The sequence below is a fragment of the Seriola dumerili genome, unplaced genomic scaffold, assembly GCF_002260705.1.
Source record: "Seriola dumerili isolate Sdu_G_001 unplaced genomic scaffold, Sdu_1.0 BDQW01000050.1, whole genome shotgun sequence".
NCBI lineage: Eukaryota > Metazoa > Chordata > Actinopteri > Carangiformes > Carangidae > Seriola > Seriola dumerili.
In genome coordinates this window covers 1,574,530-1,594,800 of record NW_019174305.1, presented here as the reverse complement: position 1 = coordinate 1,594,800, position 20,271 = coordinate 1,574,530, and the positions used below count along the sequence as shown (strand labels likewise).

General features: G+C 41.0%; 1 protein-coding gene across 1 annotated transcript in view; it reads left to right on the top strand.

Moving 5' to 3' along the window:
- LOC111217891 (protein Dok-7-like) overlaps positions 1–20,077 on the top strand; it is a 27,039-nt gene extending 6,962 nt beyond the window's left edge. The window contains exons 5-13 of the mRNA XM_022739912.1: positions 212–412; positions 8,016–8,135; positions 10,718–10,825; positions 11,450–12,333; positions 16,237–16,308; positions 16,593–16,641; positions 17,255–17,407; positions 17,580–17,765; positions 18,787–20,077. Of these exons, the coding sequence (XP_022595633.1) occupies positions 212–412; positions 8,016–8,135; positions 10,718–10,825; positions 11,450–12,333; positions 16,237–16,308; positions 16,593–16,641; positions 17,255–17,407; positions 17,580–17,765; positions 18,787–18,923 (1,910 nt within the window). The 3' untranslated portion in view covers positions 18,924–20,077. The remainder of the gene's footprint in view (positions 1–211; positions 413–8,015; positions 8,136–10,717; positions 10,826–11,449; positions 12,334–16,236; positions 16,309–16,592; positions 16,642–17,254; positions 17,408–17,579; positions 17,766–18,786) is intronic.
- The last annotated feature ends 194 nt before the right edge of the window (positions 20,078–20,271 follow it).

The window sequence follows — 20,271 nt, the reverse complement described above, 5'->3', positions numbered from 1 at the left end:
TGTGTGTGTGTGTGTGTGTGTGTGTGTGTGTGTGTGTGTGTGAGTGTGTGTGTGTGATGCACGGATGGTTTATTTTCATGTTGCACCTCATCTGTTGTGTGATGGATGTGCTTTATGATCAATGATACTTCAATTGTCTTTCTTTACAACCTTTTCATTCCCCCATCTCTCTCTCTCTCTCTCTCTCTATCTCTCTCTCTCTCTGCTTCAGTCCACAGGTTCAGTGTCAATGTCGAACCGGGCACCAAGCTGGAAAGCGGCCCCGCCTCCCTCCACCTGTGCAACAACCTGTTGGTCCTCACCAGAGGTCTCCCTCCTGTGGTCATTGGCCACTGGAAGTTGTCTGCGTTGCGTCGATATGGTGCTGTGCCGAATGGGTTCGTGTTCGAGGGGGGGACTCGCTGTGGATACTGTAAGTAACTGATGGACTTGGATTTTTTTTTTTCTTGCTGTGTGTGAAGTTACACAAACAGCCTGCAGCCATAAAGGGCAACGATTTAACATTACCAGCTGAAGAGTGGCTATGGGCGATGTGCAGCACTTGCACTCTGACTCTGTCTTGTTGTTGTTTTGTGGTCTACCGGCTGAACCTACATGATGCAAGATCAGAGAAACTTCTACCAGAACCTCAGTGATGTCAGTCCTTCAGAATAAAAGAGCTTCTTTATATGTTCTCATCAAAGAAGTCTGTCATTGCAGACACCAAGACATGTTGCATTTTGAATATGCAGTGTTACTCAGATCTCCTCAGCTAACACTGTTGTTCCACATGTAGACACAGGCTATTGTACTCATCTTGCAAACATAGATTACTGATTCCTGACAGAGGAATACAAACATGCTGGGTTCAGTGTGAAAATATTTTCTTACTCAATGAATCAGATGTTTAGATTTTGTTGCTTTTTTCCTGTATAAATCGAAGGTTATCCTCAAGTATCGAGAAAATCCCTGTAAGATGGGAAAAAAGATCCAGAACTTTTGATCATGTTACTTGATCTTCATCAGTAGATGACGTTTGCCCATTTGTCATGAAATTGTAGATCTACTTTAAGGACGTCTTGTCCCCATCGTTGGATTCAAGGCCGAGGTTTAAAAATCAATGTAGAAGCAGCAGTTGAGCAGTTCTCACTCCTGGGTAGGTTTAGTTGCTGTTCTGTTACTTTTGACCATATCACATGATCTTCGAGAATCATGGCTCAAGATGGGATCTGATGAAAAGCTCCAGAGAGCGACTAAATGGATTTACTGGTCAAGTTGAACCTCTGGTTGTATTTGTTCTTTTTCTCACAGAAAACGCAAATACTATATATTTATGAAGTTGTTTTATACAGTAAGTCATTGAAGACGGGACATTGATTGACCATGGAGAGAAAAAAACCCCAATAATTTAGTTCCTGTCACTTGCATATGTGGGTCAAGTAACTTTGCCCGTGTCATATACAATCACTGCAGCTCAGTCGACTCAATTCCACTTTTCAGTGTGTCATCCTCAGATTCTTAATTTCTCTTTAGTGCTCACAGGTTAATAGATCTGTCGCTTAACACTCACACATTAATTAGACAATCTGTGATTTATTGTAGGTGTTTATAGAGTAACTCTATCCCTGTAAGAAATTACTTTCTATGTATGAACCCACCACTCTGTATGCCTGCCCACCAAATAATGCTGTGTGTGTGTGTGTGTGTGTGTGTGTGTGTGTGTGTGTGTGTGTGTGTGTGAGTGCGTGTGTGTGTGTGGTTGCCAGGGTTAAGATATCCTCTGAATGTCCAGCTGATGTGGACATGTATCTGAGGAATGAGAGGCAGTTTATGTTTTAGGGTGGGGATGTGTGTGTGTGTGTGTGTGTGTGTGTGTGTGTGTGTGTGTGTGTGTGTGTGTGTGTGTGTGTGTGTGTGTGTGTGTGGCAGACACAGGGAAGAAGAAAAGTGTTTAATGGGGCACTGTTGTACATTATGGGGGATTTAATGACTAACGTGCAAACAGCTGCTCTTTTCATGATTTTATGGTACATGGGAAAGTTCTGCTAATTAGCGAGAACTATCGTGCATCCTCACAGATATTTAGTTTTATAGATGAACCAGAGTTAGGAGATGGTTGTGTTGTGCTGTTCGCACTTATGGGACATCTGTCTGAGCGTGTGTGTGTGTGTGTGTGTGTGTGTGTGTGTGTGTGTGTGCAAGCAGACTCATGGCTCCTACAGGAATAACCATGAGGTCCAGAGGCTCTGATTTCAGTGTTCTGATGAGCCATATCTATAAATACCAGTCTCTCCTGAAGTGCTCACACACCAATCATAAAATTCATGTTGGCTGCATGGCCAATCAAAGACTTCTCCCTGACCACATCTACATATTACCCAGCAGCCACAGGGGCAGTAGAGAGAGGCCCTCTTGGCATGGCTGCAGAAACAGAGAGTGACTGAAAGAGAGATGTGAGAATCCAGTCGGCAAGTGACATTCCTCGCATGAGTGCGAGGTAAAGCAGAGTGTTAGTTTACATTTTCCTTGTTTATTTGTATTTGGTGAATACATGTGACACTTGACAGTGTTGTCTGGTTTCACTCGCAGATTTACAAACCAACCTGTCTGCTTACAGTCAGATTCTAACTTGTTTCAGTCATTACCCAAATTTCCCTACAAACACTTCACACTACTGTTTATCAGTACACTTCCAATCACACACAGACTCTCTTTCCTCTTGCAACTGATTTTCTTTTTTTCTGTTTATCATAGACACAGCACCCTATTTTCTCAATCACCAGCTCTCTGTGCTGCTGTTTGCAGTGAGCTGTGAAGACAACAACAAAAACAAATTCATTCAAGCGTTGACTTTTCCTCCAGTATTTTTGCTACTAGTCATGTCAGTCTTTTTATAATGGGTCTTTTCTCTCAGCTAACATTTTCATACGTCCTATAGCAAGAAAAGCACTGGTGTCAATATTAATTTCAGTAATGACTGCTATCTCCAGGCTCCTGTATTGTACATGCTGGCTTGTTGTCCTTTCTTACTGACTTATTGACTCACTTACTTACTTACTACACCTTTGAAGTGTTGATCCATAAGAAGAGGTTTTAAGAACCAATAACCATCTTAGTGTAGTTTTACATCTCCTCTCCAAGGCTTCTCTCTGGAGCTTGAGCCAATCAGAAGAGAGGAGGCTCTGAGCCTCTCCCTGCTGATTGGCTGACTGTTTTCTGGGTGATCAAATTAAAATATAGCAGAGGAGGGCAGGGCTTGGGACATGGCTGAGAGCAGTGACTGCTTTGTTGTGACATCACAAAGTTACAGAAGTCCTGACGGCTGGTTTTAAGGCTCAGTGTCTGAATACAGGCTGTGTGCATTTCTCTGTGGACTGAGGCTTTGATACTTTCACAGTATTAATATAGAACCTAGCTTTATAATCAAAAGACATAGAAATAATACTTGATACAATATGGGACCTTTAATGTTATTTCCACCAGTATTTTTTCTGATAGGACCAGTCAACATGACTATTGTGAATACAGGACTGTTTTGGCAAGAGATGCTGCTGATTAAAGGCCTCACTGCCTCACTGCCTCACTGTGTTTTGTTAATGCAATACAATTTGATCATTAACCACATTTATTTGGCTCAGCAAAAACAGTACACAACTGGATGCTAATTCTGCCATAATATACTTTAAATCCTGCAACCAGTGATTTTCATTATCAATTGATAAAAAAATGCTAATGTAAAATGTCACAAAACAGACATCCAAAACCCAGAGATATTTAGTTTACTATCAAACAAAAACTAGCACACTTTGGCATTTTTGTTTGAAAAATAACGTGAATTATTAATCAATTATAAAAATTAAGCACTGATTAATTTTCTGTTTATTGATTTATGGATAAATGGCAAGTTGGTTGAGCTCAAATATATTTTTTTTCTTTTTATATTTCATATGAACATGTACATGTATGAACAATATGTGTCTTGATGAAGCTGCTGTTGGTGTCTTGAAACTGACAAGGGTCAGATAATTAATGCAAAAAGATTAGAATACATAGAAACCCACATACTGATGTGCTTATACATGACAAACCCTTGCAAAGAAAGTCTGTTGGTCTGACAGTAATTAAAGGAGTTCTTTAATTACTCTCATGTGTAAACATGCTTGAAAAGAACAAAGTGGTTGAGCCTGTGTACAACAGCGATGATCACTGCTAAAGCTGAGATGTGCAAATACATGGTGCAGAATAATTACAGTAGTAGTACTTTGAACCAATATCTTATAAAATAACTCTTTACCCTCTCAGCTCCCTAATTTCCCTCGAGGCCTTTTTGCTCAAGCAAATCAGTAAGTGGACCTCTTGGTCATCTAATGCTGCTGTATAAAAATATTTTACCCTTGACTGCCGCAGTGCTCTCTGCTGCAGCTGCACTTTGAAAGTCAGCTGCGCCTCAGACGATACAGTTTCTGGCTGCAGAGTTGAAGATGTACACCACAGTGACACGGCAAGCCTTTTTACTGCCAAGCACGCATGCATGCACACACACACACACACACGCGTGCGTGCGCGCGCACACACACACACACACACACACACACACACACACACACACAGACACTCCCTTACAGACAACCAACTGCTCCTGTGGGCCAGTGGGCCGTCCTGCTGTGCAAAGCCTTTTACCAGGCAGTAATCAGTTGAGCTGGAGCCTACATGGATGTGTGCTGGACTGGGAAACTTTGGTTGCAGCGTCACACACTGTACAGCAGTGTGCATCAATATAAAATGATATCAGTGCTCCAGCTTCCATGCGATGTGATAATGAGGTCACTGTGTTCTGTAATGGTTGATGTTTGGAGAAGAGCCTGTGTCTTAGCTGGATGGATATTTTCTTCCTTATGAGGTCCACACGTGTTCATGTTGACCCTGTTATACACAGAAACACACACACACACACACACACACACACACACACACACACACACACACAGTGGGCTTCAGAGCGCACATGCAGACACGGTAATGGATGATCCTCTGTGGAGTTTGGATGGCTGTCAAGGCTTGTGATCTAGATAAAACAATTTTAAGCTGACATGCTACGTCAGCAATCTTTCCACATCCCACAGTGGACATAAAGACACACACAATCACACGTCTCATATCGCAGTGTAATAATATGCCGATGCACGTGTGGGGCTGTTGTTCTAGTGTGCTTTGTATTACGCTACTACATGGTATGTTGTGCAGCCATTTATTCATCCAGATTCTCAGTCATCCAGATCAGAAGGCCTCTACAAGTACAAAGTAAAAGGCAAACTCAGCAACTTTCTTCATCTGACATTAAGGTGTGAATAACACACAGAGGTTAAAATGTCTCTGACTCTCCACCTGTCGTTTGAAGTGTTGAATTCCTTTGGATAAGGGGTGAAACATCTTTAAGACCATATCCACCTGCCTTTGATTCATTGCAAGCTGCCTGTGTGAACAAATAAGATGAACAGCAGTCTCCAGCGGTCAGAAAGTTTGTTTGCATCATGTAATCTGACAGAAAAGCTGCTTCTTTGTATATTCAATACAGATCACAAATATAAATACACAGCTTCAATAGTTATGATAAGAAAATAAGATCTTTCTCTCATGCGGCTGAACCCACCATATTTATGAGAAATAAATGAGGTCCTGGTCCAACAAGGCCCTTTGGTGTTCATAACAAATGAAAAAATGCAGGTACGACTGCCAAAAATTGCCTTCTGAGAAAATGACAGAAAATTGAGAAATGCAGCTTATTTCATCCCAACACATCCTTATTTGTTATGATGCTAGAATGATGACATTGCCCCATAAAGGCTAAAAAATGTTCCAAAATTGAAGGGAAAAAGCTTCTCAAGGCCTCTGATAATGTCTGTTCACACCAAATAAAAAGGAAAGGGCAGAAAGAGCTGCAGTCCTGATTTCACTCCACTATGTACAAATAGAAATATTGGCAAATTGAAAATCTCTGAGCAAAGTGTAGGATTTATTAAGGAGTTATACAATGCATGTAACAACTTTTGATCAATCAAGCACAGAGTGATACTTAAACTTGTCCTGTAGACCTTAAAGGAGCTATTTGTAAGTTTTGCTTTTGCAACATAGCCAGTGTTAGCATTAACAGCTGATTAGTTACCAGTCTAGAAGAAACGTTGCGAGTTCAGCATCAAACTTCATTCCTTCACGCGCCAAGAGCAACACCAATGTTAACTCTTGTCTCTATCACGTCTTTTCCTCTACTGAAGTTAGCAGATATTTCCCTCAGAAGTTGGTGAAGACCAAAAATAGAGCTAAAAGAAAGGGAAATATCGGACTTACAATTATCAGGTGGAGACAATAACAACTCCAAATGTCTGCCAACGTTGCTCCATGTCGGCGATGGAATTGTCAAGAGGCTACTATACACTAAGAACTTTGCCATATAGTCAAGTAGCCAAAATTTGCAGGTGTGAAGGCGTGATGTAATTGACTTAAGCATACAACAAAGGAAAAGGAATATCAATACAGGCATAGCCCACATAGCCCATATATATTTAGCTGCCTTTTAAGGTACACCTAAAACTAATGCCGTCGAATACAGCAGTTGTGCAACAAATCTTCCCATCAAATAAGGTTATAATGTCCAGTTTCCAGAAACTGAGAGAGGTAGAGGTGTCGATTGAAGTCCTCCTGATATTCAGCTAACCCTCGACGTAAATGGTGTGGACAAATATTACAAAACACCTCTCACCCTGCTAAACTATCTCACAATGGTGTGAAATCCATAAAAATACACTAAGCATGGAGGAAAGTGGGAAATAAGGTTAGGACATTAATCAGGCCACAGTTGGGTGAGCACCTCTGTCTACAGAATGTGGATACATAAAAGTACAACTGTCAAGGATACCACTAGATTGTAAAGGGTCTCTATTATTTTGGCCAGTCTCTGAAGCTGTCACTGCACAAAATCATGGCTGAACTTGGAGAATGGACCCAATGAGATTCTGTTCATTCAACTTCTCAAAAGTCCCTCGATCAGTTCAGATCAGTTGTCTGGATTAAGAAGCAGAACATCTTTACTTTTTTTAAAAAAATAAGTTTTATACAGTTACTGTCAAAAATGTTCACTGTGTAAAATGCTAGGTTTCGTACAAGTATCATTTCAGCTAATGGCTTTGCACCAATATTATCTGTTATTTTCATACTTCATCTCCGCTCATTGTGAAACCGGGACTAGGTTGATGAGTCAATAAGCAGTTCAAGCTTTTCCACTGACTCAAGAAAATACTATTAAATACATAAGGGCTAATGAAGCTAAAAGGCTTCCATTAGATTTATTGCTAACTGATGATTCAGGCCAGAAACAGTACAAGTATTCAGCTTGAAGGGCTAAATAATCCTCTATTTTAAAAGCACTGGATGACACACTTAATAAAAGAAAGTAGAGTAAGTAAAGTTTAATAGTAAAATGTTGCTTAAATGTTCCATTTAAACAAACAAAAAAACTGACTCAGATGTTATTTTTCTAAAGAAATATTTCAACAGTCTTCTCCCTCCTCAGCTGTTTTTTCTCTTTTATTAGCAGCAAACTCAGCTCCATGAGAACAAAGATTTTTTTTTTTGGTCTGAACTCCTGAGTAAGGGTTGTCGTTTCAATATCTCCATTATGCACTATGTGAGCTTTTGACGTGTCATGATTTTCTTTTTTTTGTTGTTGCTTGTCTCGTGTTTTCACAGACTCTTACCTCTGTGTGGGCGTGATAGGCGAGAGGGGGATGAATTGATAGACGTTTTATGTAACCTTTAGAAGAAAAGGTTGCTGCTGGCTCAAAGAACAGCCTTGCCTTTGCAGCAGCCTTCTGAACCTCTCGGAATATTGTTTGGCCTTACTCAAAAATGTGCTTTTACGCTATATTATGCATTTACTACAGCTTTTACCTCTGCCATCTGACATACTGTTTACTTAATTTTACTGCTAATTATATCTGATCTATGCTGCTTTCTTTGTTTCTTTCCCATCTTTCTCCCAGGGGCTGGTGTTTTCTTCTTGTCCTGTTCAGAAGGAGAGCAGATCAGTTTCCTGTTTGACTGCATGGTCAGGGGCATCACCCCCAGCAGGGCCCCGCATGGCCTGCGACCTTCCCTGCCAGGTGAACACACACATACTTGCATAAACACACACACAAATTGCAAACAGAATTGGTTAAAATTGCAAAATAATTGCAGATTCAAGAATGAATGTGCAACTACCATAGTTGCAAAAGACATCCAACTGAACCAAAATGATCAATCGTGTTGGTATGTGACTCTGTGACTTCCATTAGAAAGGTTTACTGCCTGTTTAGTGTGCATGTTTAGCATTTGTGCCTGGCGTCATGCTAACGGAAACAGCACATGCTTAAAGCCCCAGGGGTCAGTGTGTGGTTTAAAGGGTCATGCCTTTCTGTGTGACTTGTGTGCTATTGTAACACACTGCTAATTTCACAGGCATTTCTGAGACCACAGATAGGGAGACAGATGGTTTAGTGACAGTCAGAAAGAGAAAAGTTGTACAGGACACATACTGAGGGTCTGACAACTCTATGATACCTTTGAGGAGAAATGGAGATAAGCACACTCCACTGTGGGAATGTTTTCATACTGTATCCACTCACATGGATACAGTATGCCTCAGGGTCTGTTTTTTGACATATGCACTTAAATGGAATTGCAAAAGATAAAGATGGATGCCAACATTGAGAAAAATCTACAACTTCCTCCAGCTTTTAAATTTTTAATACTATAACAGCAGACTATGAGAAAAAGAGACATTTCAGCCTTCAGCTACTGCCACTGTTGAATCACACACGCTTTTAACAGTCAGTTATTTTTTAAAGATATGATAGTATCTGATTATTTTTGACCTGTACCTAGTTTTCCCATCCATTATATTTTGATGTTCCTGTCAAGTTAAGTCTATGTAGCATTATTTATTTATTGCTTGTCAGCGAGTTCTCAACTGCAGAAGGACTCCAGAAAATCATCTCAAACGCTTGTCTTATTCAACACACTGATGGCTTGCTCTGTATCTCTAAACACTTAGTGTGCAGTTTTGGAACAGTAACTCTATTTACTCAAGTCCTGAACTTAAAGGTGACATGTGGAGTTTTCTAGTAAAAAAAAAAGTTTCCTTTTCCTTTTCCGAACTCACATTCAACTACATTTCACACTGTATATACACACATTTACACACACATTTACACACACACACACACACACACACACACACACACACACACACACACACACACACACACACACACACACACATATAGATCCTGACTGTAGCTGAAATGGTCTTTTTTAAACATGAATGAATCCCCTGCAGTTATAGTGACTTCTTTTTTAATAAAGGCAAAATGATAAAAACATATTTCACAAAGCAGAACTTATAGGAGTGCTACTATATGCATCAGCCTCTGACGTCTGCCATGTGTGTGAGTGTGTTTCCAACTGTTCCACCAGCTTGTAAATGTAATATCTCCCAAAGGAGGTTATAGGCGCCTCGACTATCTGTTGGAACATCAATTTACTGTAAAATCCTGCCAATTACACACTTAATGCCTGCTATATATACAGTACATGCTTTAGAGGCGAGTGAGTGTAAAGGGGGGAGTCATGGCTTTGAAGGTTTGCATTTGCCAGTGTGCACGCATTGCAGTGGGTCAGGGTGTTTGTGTGTATAGGTGTCAACAACCTAACCCTTGGATCGCTGCCCCTGGATTGCAGCAGCTAATGCTAACGTGCAGATGCCAAGTTTCTTCACTACACTATGTGCGGTGTCAGGTAACATTTGCTAACGTTGCTAGTCTGCACTAATTATAGCTGCTTCACAGCACTGAATGTCGCGGGGTTACAGTGGGCCCCCGGGCAGACTGACACAGGTTGGCTCACAGTATGTGAGGGAATGTGTGAGGGAAGCTGCAGTTTAAATTTTTTTTAACCTGCATGCTGCCCCTATAGGGCCTTGCATACTAATGCTGACAGCAACACATACAAGACTCATACATATATATTTATAATATATATATAGGTATATTAGATGCACATTTCTAAGTGACATTGTAGTACTCTGAAATATGTTTTCATCATTTTGCCTTTATTAAAAGAGAAGTCACTATAACTGCAGGGGATTCATTCATGTTTCAAAGACCATTTCAGCTACAGTCAGGATCTATATGTGCTATATGATATTATGCTACATGTTTTATCATGGATATTTAGTTAATAGTTTAGTTTGTATGCTAGTGTATATGTTTGGTTAAGGGAATTCATTTGATTATATTCCCCCATTTTACAGATTTAAATATTTCATAAACAACTTCCACACGGTTCAACAGCTTCATGACACAGCCTCTAGGATAAACAGTGTATAATCTCTAATGGGGATTTCAGTATTTGCTACTGTAATGGTAAAAGTTATTGTATTGTGTTCAATAGGAAAACACCAGCCACTGTGTTCATGTTCAGCATAGATATAAAATAAACATGTATTAAACCCATGTCCGGGGGAAATTGTGGTGTGAAATGGTGATATGAAACTGTCACAGCGTGTTAAGGTGGAGAGCTTCAGTATTAAACTTTATTTAAAATGTAACAAGGTAGATCGTGTTGTTATGTTGCATGATAGTTTGTGCTCTTTGTGTGTTCATGTATGTCTCTATGTGCTGTGTGTCATATGTGTATATAGCAGATCCCAATGCTGACCCAGCTTCAGCAGAGGAGCGAATCAGCCAGGAGGCATCAGAGCTGGAGAAGAGACTCAGCATGTTGTCTCACTGCAGCCTCGCGAGCAGCACAGGTACGTTATTCTCTAAACTTCACCTCACGGTATACATGAGTATGTATGAGCATCTACACATGAGCACTCTGTAATGCATCCGAGTGACAGTATGCCTTATCTCAAGGCCCTCAGAACTTTAAATCATGAATTTCTGACTCATCATTGCGCTCATCTGTATGCTCGGCCTTGCTGGCATTCTGTCCACACAAAGGCTTAATCACTCGTCTGTATTTATGAAGACATTCTGGGCAAGTTTTTGTCATTTATTTTCAATAATGTGGGTATATTATTCAGAGGTGTGAGGCTCAGTGTTGTCAGGGGTCCCATGATTAATTTTTGCTGATTAACTCTAAAGCTCTGAGAGAGTTTGAGGGAAAAAAAAACTTAATCATTTCTGTCCTCGCTGCATAGAAACACCTGTAGACGACCTCAAATGAGGACAGTTGACTGAAAACTGATTCTGCAGGGTCATAAAATTTTGCACCCTGAGCCAACTTAAAAACATGATTTATATATAATGAGTTAAATGTTCTGTAAACAGCGGTTTAACTTTCTGGTTGGTTTATACGGATGCATTTAATTGTTTGCATTTGCGTCTCATAAAGAAATAATATAATATAATATAAATTCTTGCCTCCTCAGCCTCCACTTACAGCTGCAGCACATCTGTTGCCGGGGACGACCGCAGCAGCATCTCCAGCTCGTCCTCCAGCCAATCAGACACGAGCTATGGAAGCAGACTTCCGTTTAGGGTGGAGCCGTTAGCTAGACCACACCTCTCCAACGAGACAGCTTCCAGTTCCTCCACGGTGAAGGCCTTGGCCAGTTCAGATGATCGGCTTTACGCTGCTGTGATGGGAGGTGCTGGGATTCGCCCATCCTCTGCCCAACCCCATCCTCGTGGTCTCCATGACAGCGGACGGCAGAGCTCCTTAGACAGTGGGATTGGGATAGCGACAGGCAGCCAGTCGTCTTACTCAGGGAGCTGCTCCTCGTGTACAGGGAGTCTGGACACGGCCAGCCAGGGAGGAGGGGAGGAGTTTGGCTCTGTGGCTAGCCTACCTGTTCCTCCTCCTCCTTCTTCACCTCTCTCTATTCTTCCCCCCTCTTCTCCTCCTCCTCCTCCTCCTTCTCCTTCTCAGTCCACACTCACCCCAGAACACAGTTCTGCTGCCTCCAAATCCAGCTCATGTGCATCTGGTCGGCACAGTGAGGAGTACCAGATCCCCAGCCTGCTCAGACTACGCTATGATACCCCCAGGAGTCTCCTCCAGACTCTGTCCCTGAGGGAAACCTCAGCCCATGGAGCACTACCTGAGCTGGGCAGAGTCAGCAGGAACAGTGGGGATGGAGAGGGTAGTCAGGGGTTGTGCAGCAGCCCCACAGGACCGAGGGCTCAGCATCAGGACATGATGCAGCTTGCGCATTCCTGGGGCGGTGAGAGGGCGCCCTCTGTGGACAGCGAGGGGAGGTCCACAGCCAGACCCCCGATGGTGCCCGGAGGCCTGGTTTGTGAAGAAACACAGGTACTGGCAGTCTCACACCATATAGGTTACATCAATAAATCAATCAACCAGTCAACCAACAGAATGGCAGGATGCAGCACATCAGAGGGAGTATCATGTCTTGAATCCTCTTTGAACCTAAAACCCCGGTTCAGAAATTGGATCACATCAGTTACAGACATTTCACTCAGCCTCTATTAAAAGGAGCAGAGAAACTAAGCTTCTCTTAATTATAATTCTAGAGTCTAATCACCCTGAGGCGATTTGTTTCATAACATTACAATACAGTATAATCCAAGAAAATGTAAACAATGATTAATAAATAAGATTCTGTCATTGAACGGCAGCATCGTAGAGAAATCCTTCAGGTTCTCTTTAGGACTTTTGTTTCCATGCTAACGTTTGCATTAAGTAATGAAATGAAACAAAATGTTTGCAAATCATGCTAATCACTTACTCCAGCTCTTGGGTTTGCTCCCACAGATGCAAATCTCTCTTTAATGTGCCTGCTCACATTTATTGAGCCCACAGTGATATTTTTTCATTCTTGTGCTAATAAAAAGGGGATTTTATGTATCTATCTCTTGTGCTGATAAGCGAGGGTGAGCTCCTTGGTAGAATTGTGATTTGGATCTTGAGGGAAGAGAAAAGAGCCGGGGCGGGTACGAGTGATATTGCTGAAGTTACTGAGTTGGCTCCTGCTGTCACAGACATTTTGCTGTATTAGAGTGGAGCAGCCTCAGTGAGACTCTGCTGTAGATGATCCTGGAGCAAGACCTCTGTTTCCATCTTTGCTGTCACTCAGCAACGAAAATGAAGACGTAGCTCGTATGTTTTTGCAGTAATGGATTTGGGAGTTACTCCGGTGGACATGCAGTACTAATAAACTTCAATACATGTACAAGTCCTGCATTTAAAATCCTACTTGCATAGACAGTTGTTTACAGCTAAATGTACTCAAAGTATCAAAAGTAGAAGTAGTCAATCAGCAGAAAAACAGTCCCTGTGACTGATATTATAAATAAATCTGGTGGTGTTTGAAAGAGAGGAAGGAAAAAATACGTTTTTTTTTTTTCAAACTTTTCTCTTATCTTTGCTTTCTTGTGAAATATGAAGCAATTTGACCTCTTTGGGTGTCAGTTATTCGAATGAAACCATCTGAAGTCACTCTCAGGTGGAACTGCTCAGAGACATCTCATGATGGCAAGAGGCCTCAACTACACACTGCTGTGTCACAAACCAAAAAAAGGTTAGAATCCACTGGTTTGATCATTATCAATTAAAGTGCATTATAAGATTATCAGATGTTTTTATGTAAAATCTTGATTGAACAAAGTAGCTAGTAGCTGTGGCTGAAAGATAAATGTACTACATATTCTGAAGTACTATCTGAAGCTCTCACTCTCACCACTTGACCTTCATCAGGGAAAGTTTATAATTACATCAAATAGAGCACTCTCTCATGCAACACTTGGGAAATGCACTTCACAGTGGTCACAAAGTCCACATATAAAAGAAACTCCACAGAAAGAATGTGTAAAATAAAAGAGGATAAATCTATAAGGAAAGCAGTTGAAGCTAGCAATGTTTGGTTTTTGTTGATGATGTCAGAGATGTGGATTTATCTCTGTGGTAATTTCTCAGGCCGTAGGTTGGACTGTAGATTGTACAACATTTGCACAGTAAATGTCTTTAAGGCAGTCTCGGTGAGGCTCTACTACTCTAATGCAGTTTTCTTCTGTTTGGCCTTTGCAGTCATTTTAACTTTTGCCCTCGTCATATAATTCTGCAGTGTTTGCTACTGATGCACCAGCAGTTCAAGCAGCAATTATCTGCCCTATTCACTTACACACTGCTACTTGCTATTCAGCCTAATGAGTCACTTGGGTGGCTGGCTTTGTAAATGTGATTTACACTAGTCAATGCCTTAAAGGCTCATGTAGCGGTTGATAACACTGCAAAATGCTGAGCAGACCTCAGCACAGGAGCAGAAAAACAGCAATATAATCATTTCTCTATAAAACATACTGTGATTCAACCTGAGGATCACCAGCATCATAAATCATTACACTGTACCATGGTTAGGGAGAGACTACAGTATTTAGACTAGACCAGCCAAACCTTTATATATTAAACTGGCATCTGTCTGCTAATTGCCCATACCATGTAAAGATGATTACATGTGACATATTATCCACAAAGTTTATTTGAACGGAAGAATTCAGATGTTGCAACTTACCCCAACCCTGTGGACGGTTGCAACACAAATCAGGGATGGTTGCAACATAATATTCTGAAAATATCCATTGTGTTACAATAGTATTATGGTATTATTTATTTACACTATCATAATATTGTTATTTATTTAGCAATATTTATCAAAGAACAGTTATTGAATTTAGTGTTTTTGTATAGAACATAGGTCAACCTTGAGGCTACAAAATAATTCCCAAAATAACTTGTTTCTATTCTCTCATGCATTGAAATGAGCAATAATTGCTGCATCTGTTGTGCTGCGGGACAATATTAGCTGCATATTTTGCCTATTCTGAATCACAAATGTTGAAACATACGGTTGTGTGGTCATGGCTGCTTAGCTTGGGGGACGGTTACAACAACTTGTTGCAACCGTCCCCACCCTATCAGCCATGACAGGACATCCTGTGCTTTTGATGAATTCATACAAAATGTCAGGACAGTATGACAAAAAATACAGGTTATGAAATTAACTGAGCATGTGCGGTATGGCTGTCCTCCTGCAGTCACAGCATGCCTCCTCAGTCACTGCCATATGGCCAGTTTAGTCCTCGGTCCAAGTGACTTTGGACGTCTTTGGTTTGAAACCCACGGGGCGTGGAGACGTGGTGAGATAAGATTCAAACACCAGGCAGAAGTGACGGCGAATCAAAGCCAGGTCCTCCTCACTGCGAGGTGACAGAACCACCCGCTGAGCCCCAGAACCACAAATATAGGAAAACAACAATTGTAAAAAAGCAGGTGTGGGTTTCCATCAAAAACCTGTCTAGAGCCGCTGTTGTTTTCCCTTTGATACTTTAGTCTGCAACCTCAAAAGCTCTCAGAGGAGACTTCTCCACATTGTGTCTAATTAATTTTCTGATGGGTTGTGAAAAGTGCTTCCCCGTTGTAGCGAGGAGAGTATCATCCGAGCAGGAGAGGGAGCAGCATGTCTTGTGATTTCTGACAGCTTGAGTAGGAGTGTGTGTGTGTGTGTGTGTGTGTGTGTGTGTGTGTGTGTGTGTGTGTACACGTGCATGTTCATTATACTGCATGTGTGTGTGCTGGCAAGAGGGAGAGCAAAAGGGGACAGAGAAAGTTAACGAGTAGTGATGAAACCAACAGAAACCCTCAGAGAGGAGAATCTTGTGCTATGAAACACAAATGAGATTTCTTTATTCATCATTCCTCAGCTCTGAAGTGTCAGCAGTTCAATGTGGCAAAAGCGACATACCTTTCATGTCGGGTAATGAGACGATGCCTGATTCCACAAGTTGTATTATGTCCGTTGAAACAAACCGTGTGACAGATAATATTCCTGAAGCTCCGGCCTGCTGTGTTAATAGCTGCTGTGGGCAGGAGAAAATGTTAAATTGGGACACGCTGTCAGAGATTTCTCATGTCTGAGCCAGCTATCCCTTTGTCTCCTGTCTGCCACCTCTAAAGATGTCAGCTTGTCCTCTCGGCTCTATACCACCCTCTTTTCTCTACCCTCGCCCACCACCCCTTCCTTCTTTCTTCTTATCAGTCCCTCTCTAAGCTGCTTCTCTGCCCACACCTGCTGAGAATTTCTTCTTCATGGGTCTGAAAAGTTGCTGTTTTCCTTTTTAGCCGGTAACAATATTGAATGCTGCAGTGAGAAACAATTAACCCTGCCTCGATGATAACCTCTCTTGTCTCCCCGCCTAGTGCAATGATGGTTTGGACAACTACATTACACCGGAGCAGTGGCGGTCAGCGAGGAACAGATGCTTGACTCAGGTGAGATTTTATCTGCCTGTTTTAGCTCGTGTCACTCAGGAGCCATAGAAGAGAGCTGTTGTATGTCTAAAGCAAGACTGGGTGACACTTGAAGAAAGAAATATCACACTCTTCCTCTTACACACACATGAAACGCTGAATTCATAAGAAATAAATCAGTTAATAAACAAGCTTATTTATTTTAAAGTGATACAGAAGAAAGGAATAAATTGTAGAAACGTGAACCAATTTCATGAGTGCTTCAAGATAAAATCTTTGAAATTATGTTGTGATTTATTTTGTAGGTTCCCAACTCACCGGCATCGGGCCTCTCACCTTCTGCAGATACAAGAGGTGTGTTTGTGAATGCAACGTTGTGCATGTGTCTTAAATAAAATTCTGAGGTACATGCATATTTCCATTTTTATTTTACTTTATACTTCTACTCCACTGCATTTATTTGACAGCTGTAGTTATTTCAACACTTAATTACTCTAAAGACAGTTAAAATGACCTGTGCCGTTAACATGTTTATGTGTGAGTGATAATTAAATAACGGACACTGACAGGGGCCATTCTGCTGCATGATGACCACTTTGATTTGAAGATTTCACATTTACGAAATGACAAGTCAGGTTGTAGAGTGACTTACAGTCTGTTAAGGTTTGGACATGGAAGCATCAGCCCAATTCATATAATACATTGTAACTGTAGCTGTGGTTTCCTGATGATGTGTTTCAAGTAAAGTGGAAAGCCAGACTGGAAGAAAGCCATATGTCATTCTTTGGAATAACCTTACTCTTATTTGCTGATTTATATTTTTACTTAAGCAAGATTTTTAATGAAGAACTTTCTTATAATGCAGTATTTAGGCATTGTTTTATCACTAAAGTGATTCCATCAGCGGCCTTTACTGTGTGACTGTGAATTAAAGTGAATCAGTGTCAAAACCTCCTGTGCTCCTCAGATCCTCCTCTCTGTGTCAGAGAGGAACACGACGACAGTGTGGATGTTGGTAATAAGTTGGCAGGTCTGAAGAAGTCGTTGCCCTCTCGGCCTCCCTCTGCCCCTCCACCTCTGCCTACCACACTGAGCATGTATAGGCCAACATCAGCCGGTGGTAAGAGAATTACTTCATTTCTGATTAATCCATTGTAATGACTAATGTTTTTCAGGTAGGTTTCTTCTTAATCAAGGTTAGCTTTCTGATGACAAATCGACACTTCATCGTTCTGGCCCTGGGTCATCTGTGCAGCCACTTTAACAGCTCCTCTTTTGGATTTTTCCTTCAGGTTTGTTCCAGTCTCCCCATGAAGCTCCTGCCTCTGTGTTCCTGGACGCTGGGCTCCACAGTGACAGCACTATTAATTATGTCAACATCCCAATTAGCCCCCTGCCGGCTAAAACTAACAGAGAGCTCCTGTACACAGAGCTGGACCTGCATGAGGCCGGCTCAGCCCCAGTCTCCAGTCTGCATAGTGCTGTCAGAGGTAACACTTTGCAACTCTGCAGACCCAGTAAGAACACCGAGCCTTAAACGGCCATTTTGGATCTGTTTGTCTTTTCCTGGTGCTTCTTCCTTCTCTATGTCCTCTGTGATATTGCCTTTATGTCAGCTTTTGCATCCAACGTTTCTGCCACCCATAGGCTTAATGCATTATTAGCATGTACAGCATTATGTGTAGAAGTATGTGACACACTGTGCACATTTATGGAGGGGTATAAACCACAGCGATGGCTGAGGAAAATATTACTGAAATATAGAAAAAAAAGTTTTCTGATGCTTTGCCAACAATGTCTGTCTCATGCACTTGCCGGTCACTGGCAGGGTGGTAAATTTGTTAACTATTCAAGCAGTCTGTGAACTGATTCTTACTAAAACATATGCAAATTTACATGTGGTTTGGTTGAGGGTATCATGCAACTGCTGTTTATTTTCCCGCTTGCATCTGTCTCTCTATCAGCTTTAAAAAAAAAAAAAAAAAAAAGCATATGGAAATGAAAATGTGTTTTTATTGCAGCAACTAAGTACCACTATCACTAAGTACAGACAGACAATTTATTCATGACAAACAGACCTTAATTTAATTTTTATTGCTACTTAAGAGCCTAATTTATGGAGCATAATCACACATTGGATGGTGAAAATGAAGCATTATAAAAATGAAGAATTATACAGTGACACAAAGTATTAACAAATGGTTTAAATGTATTAAAAAGGTGTGAACTGGCAAATTAAAAGGTATCATCCTAATTTAAAAGTAATTTGATGGATTTTTAAATCACTGGAAAATGCTTGACAGATATATCAACAGCACCATCAGTTAGGAAAATGTTGTCTTCAGAAAATGGTGTAAGGTTGAGTTACTAAAGGGTCAAAGAATTACATTACATAGCATGTTTTTCCTGTATGTGACAATGTTAAAGAACCTGTGTCAAACTGTAGAAATGTTAATGTTCTGTCTCATCTCCCCCTTCACCACTGATTTCCCGACCCAGAAGAGGGCTCCGTCAGGTACGCCCACCTCGACATCACTGCCATGGAAACGGCTCACAGAGTGGGGGCGGAGCATGTTCAGGGCAGGGAGGACAGACTGACTCAGCTGGAGAACAGGCGGCGAGGGCCACCGCACTGACTCTGCAACGCTCAACTTGATAACACTTTAGAATAGTTTTCATTCTCTCCATCTCTCTGAATAAGCTAAAATGCAGTTGATCATCATACTTAAACACACACACACACACACACACACACATAGTTGTGCCAGTGTGCAGAAATTCCCGCAAACAATCCATTCCACTGAAAAGAAGAAAATAGGAAATGTCTGGGAAGGCTCTTATGCAGCTGCCATCATGGATGTGTTTTGTTTATATGTTGTAATTTCTCATATAGTTAGATTTTAATTAGTGTTGCCCTTTTACACTAGACATGTTTCTTTTTGTTAGCTGCATGGCACTTAAGTACGCTGAGGCAACTGGGGACGGAGGAACTTTTCTCTATGTGCCTCTTTTAAGATTCTGGCTGGATGACTGTTGAACATTGGTATAAAATGGCATAAAATGGCCTAAATTATGAGGAAATGACACCAGAACTAATGTTTACCACTGATATTACAGATGGGAGACAGATAAACAGCAGTTGTCGCTCTAGATTTACCTTCTTCAGACTGTTTGGGTGTGGCTGTATTTGTTGTTACCTCTCTTTCTAAGAGTTTCCAACTTAAATTCATATTATTTATCACAGGTTTGGTGTATAGCATGATCACATAATGAGATAAAGCCCTTCTCATCGCACTGTCACCTTACAATCAACTGCTAAGAGTCCCAGCTTGCTTGGCAATCATTCCACATAAGATCTTAAAAGCATTCGACTGAAATAAGCAGCTTAGAGATATATCTCGGGTGAAAATTACATTAATCCAGGCCCATGTGGCCTGAGCAGGACATGACTGCGTAATAAGCCAGCAGGTAACATTATTCATCACAGCAATCAATGTCTCTGCTTCTGGTCTGTGAGAGGGCAAGAATTGATGAATGAAAAAGCGCAGTGTGTTCCAATTTCTCACCTCCCTCTTGATATCATGAGGACAAATCGTCCACTATTTGACGATAATCTGTTTTTATGGTGGAGGTTCCCCAACGGTGTCTGAGGAGGAGATGAGGATTAATAAAACAACGCGAGAATGACGCATAAGAAATTTTTACCAAGAACAGCGCGTTGATGTTTCCACAGGAACTGGTTTTGTCTACAACATGTGTAAATAGTCACTGCTTTTATTTATGCCAAGACAATATAAATTATATGGAACTATATTTTTAAAATATTACTGTTTGTATGTTTTTGGCACTTGTATATTACTGAATATTAAAGATTGCCGTAACATTTTCAGGTTTCATGGTTTCAGTGCTTCTTACCTGAATCTGTAGCGTTCTTTATTTTATATTGATCAAACGAAAGCGGTAACATTACAATACTTCAGCAGA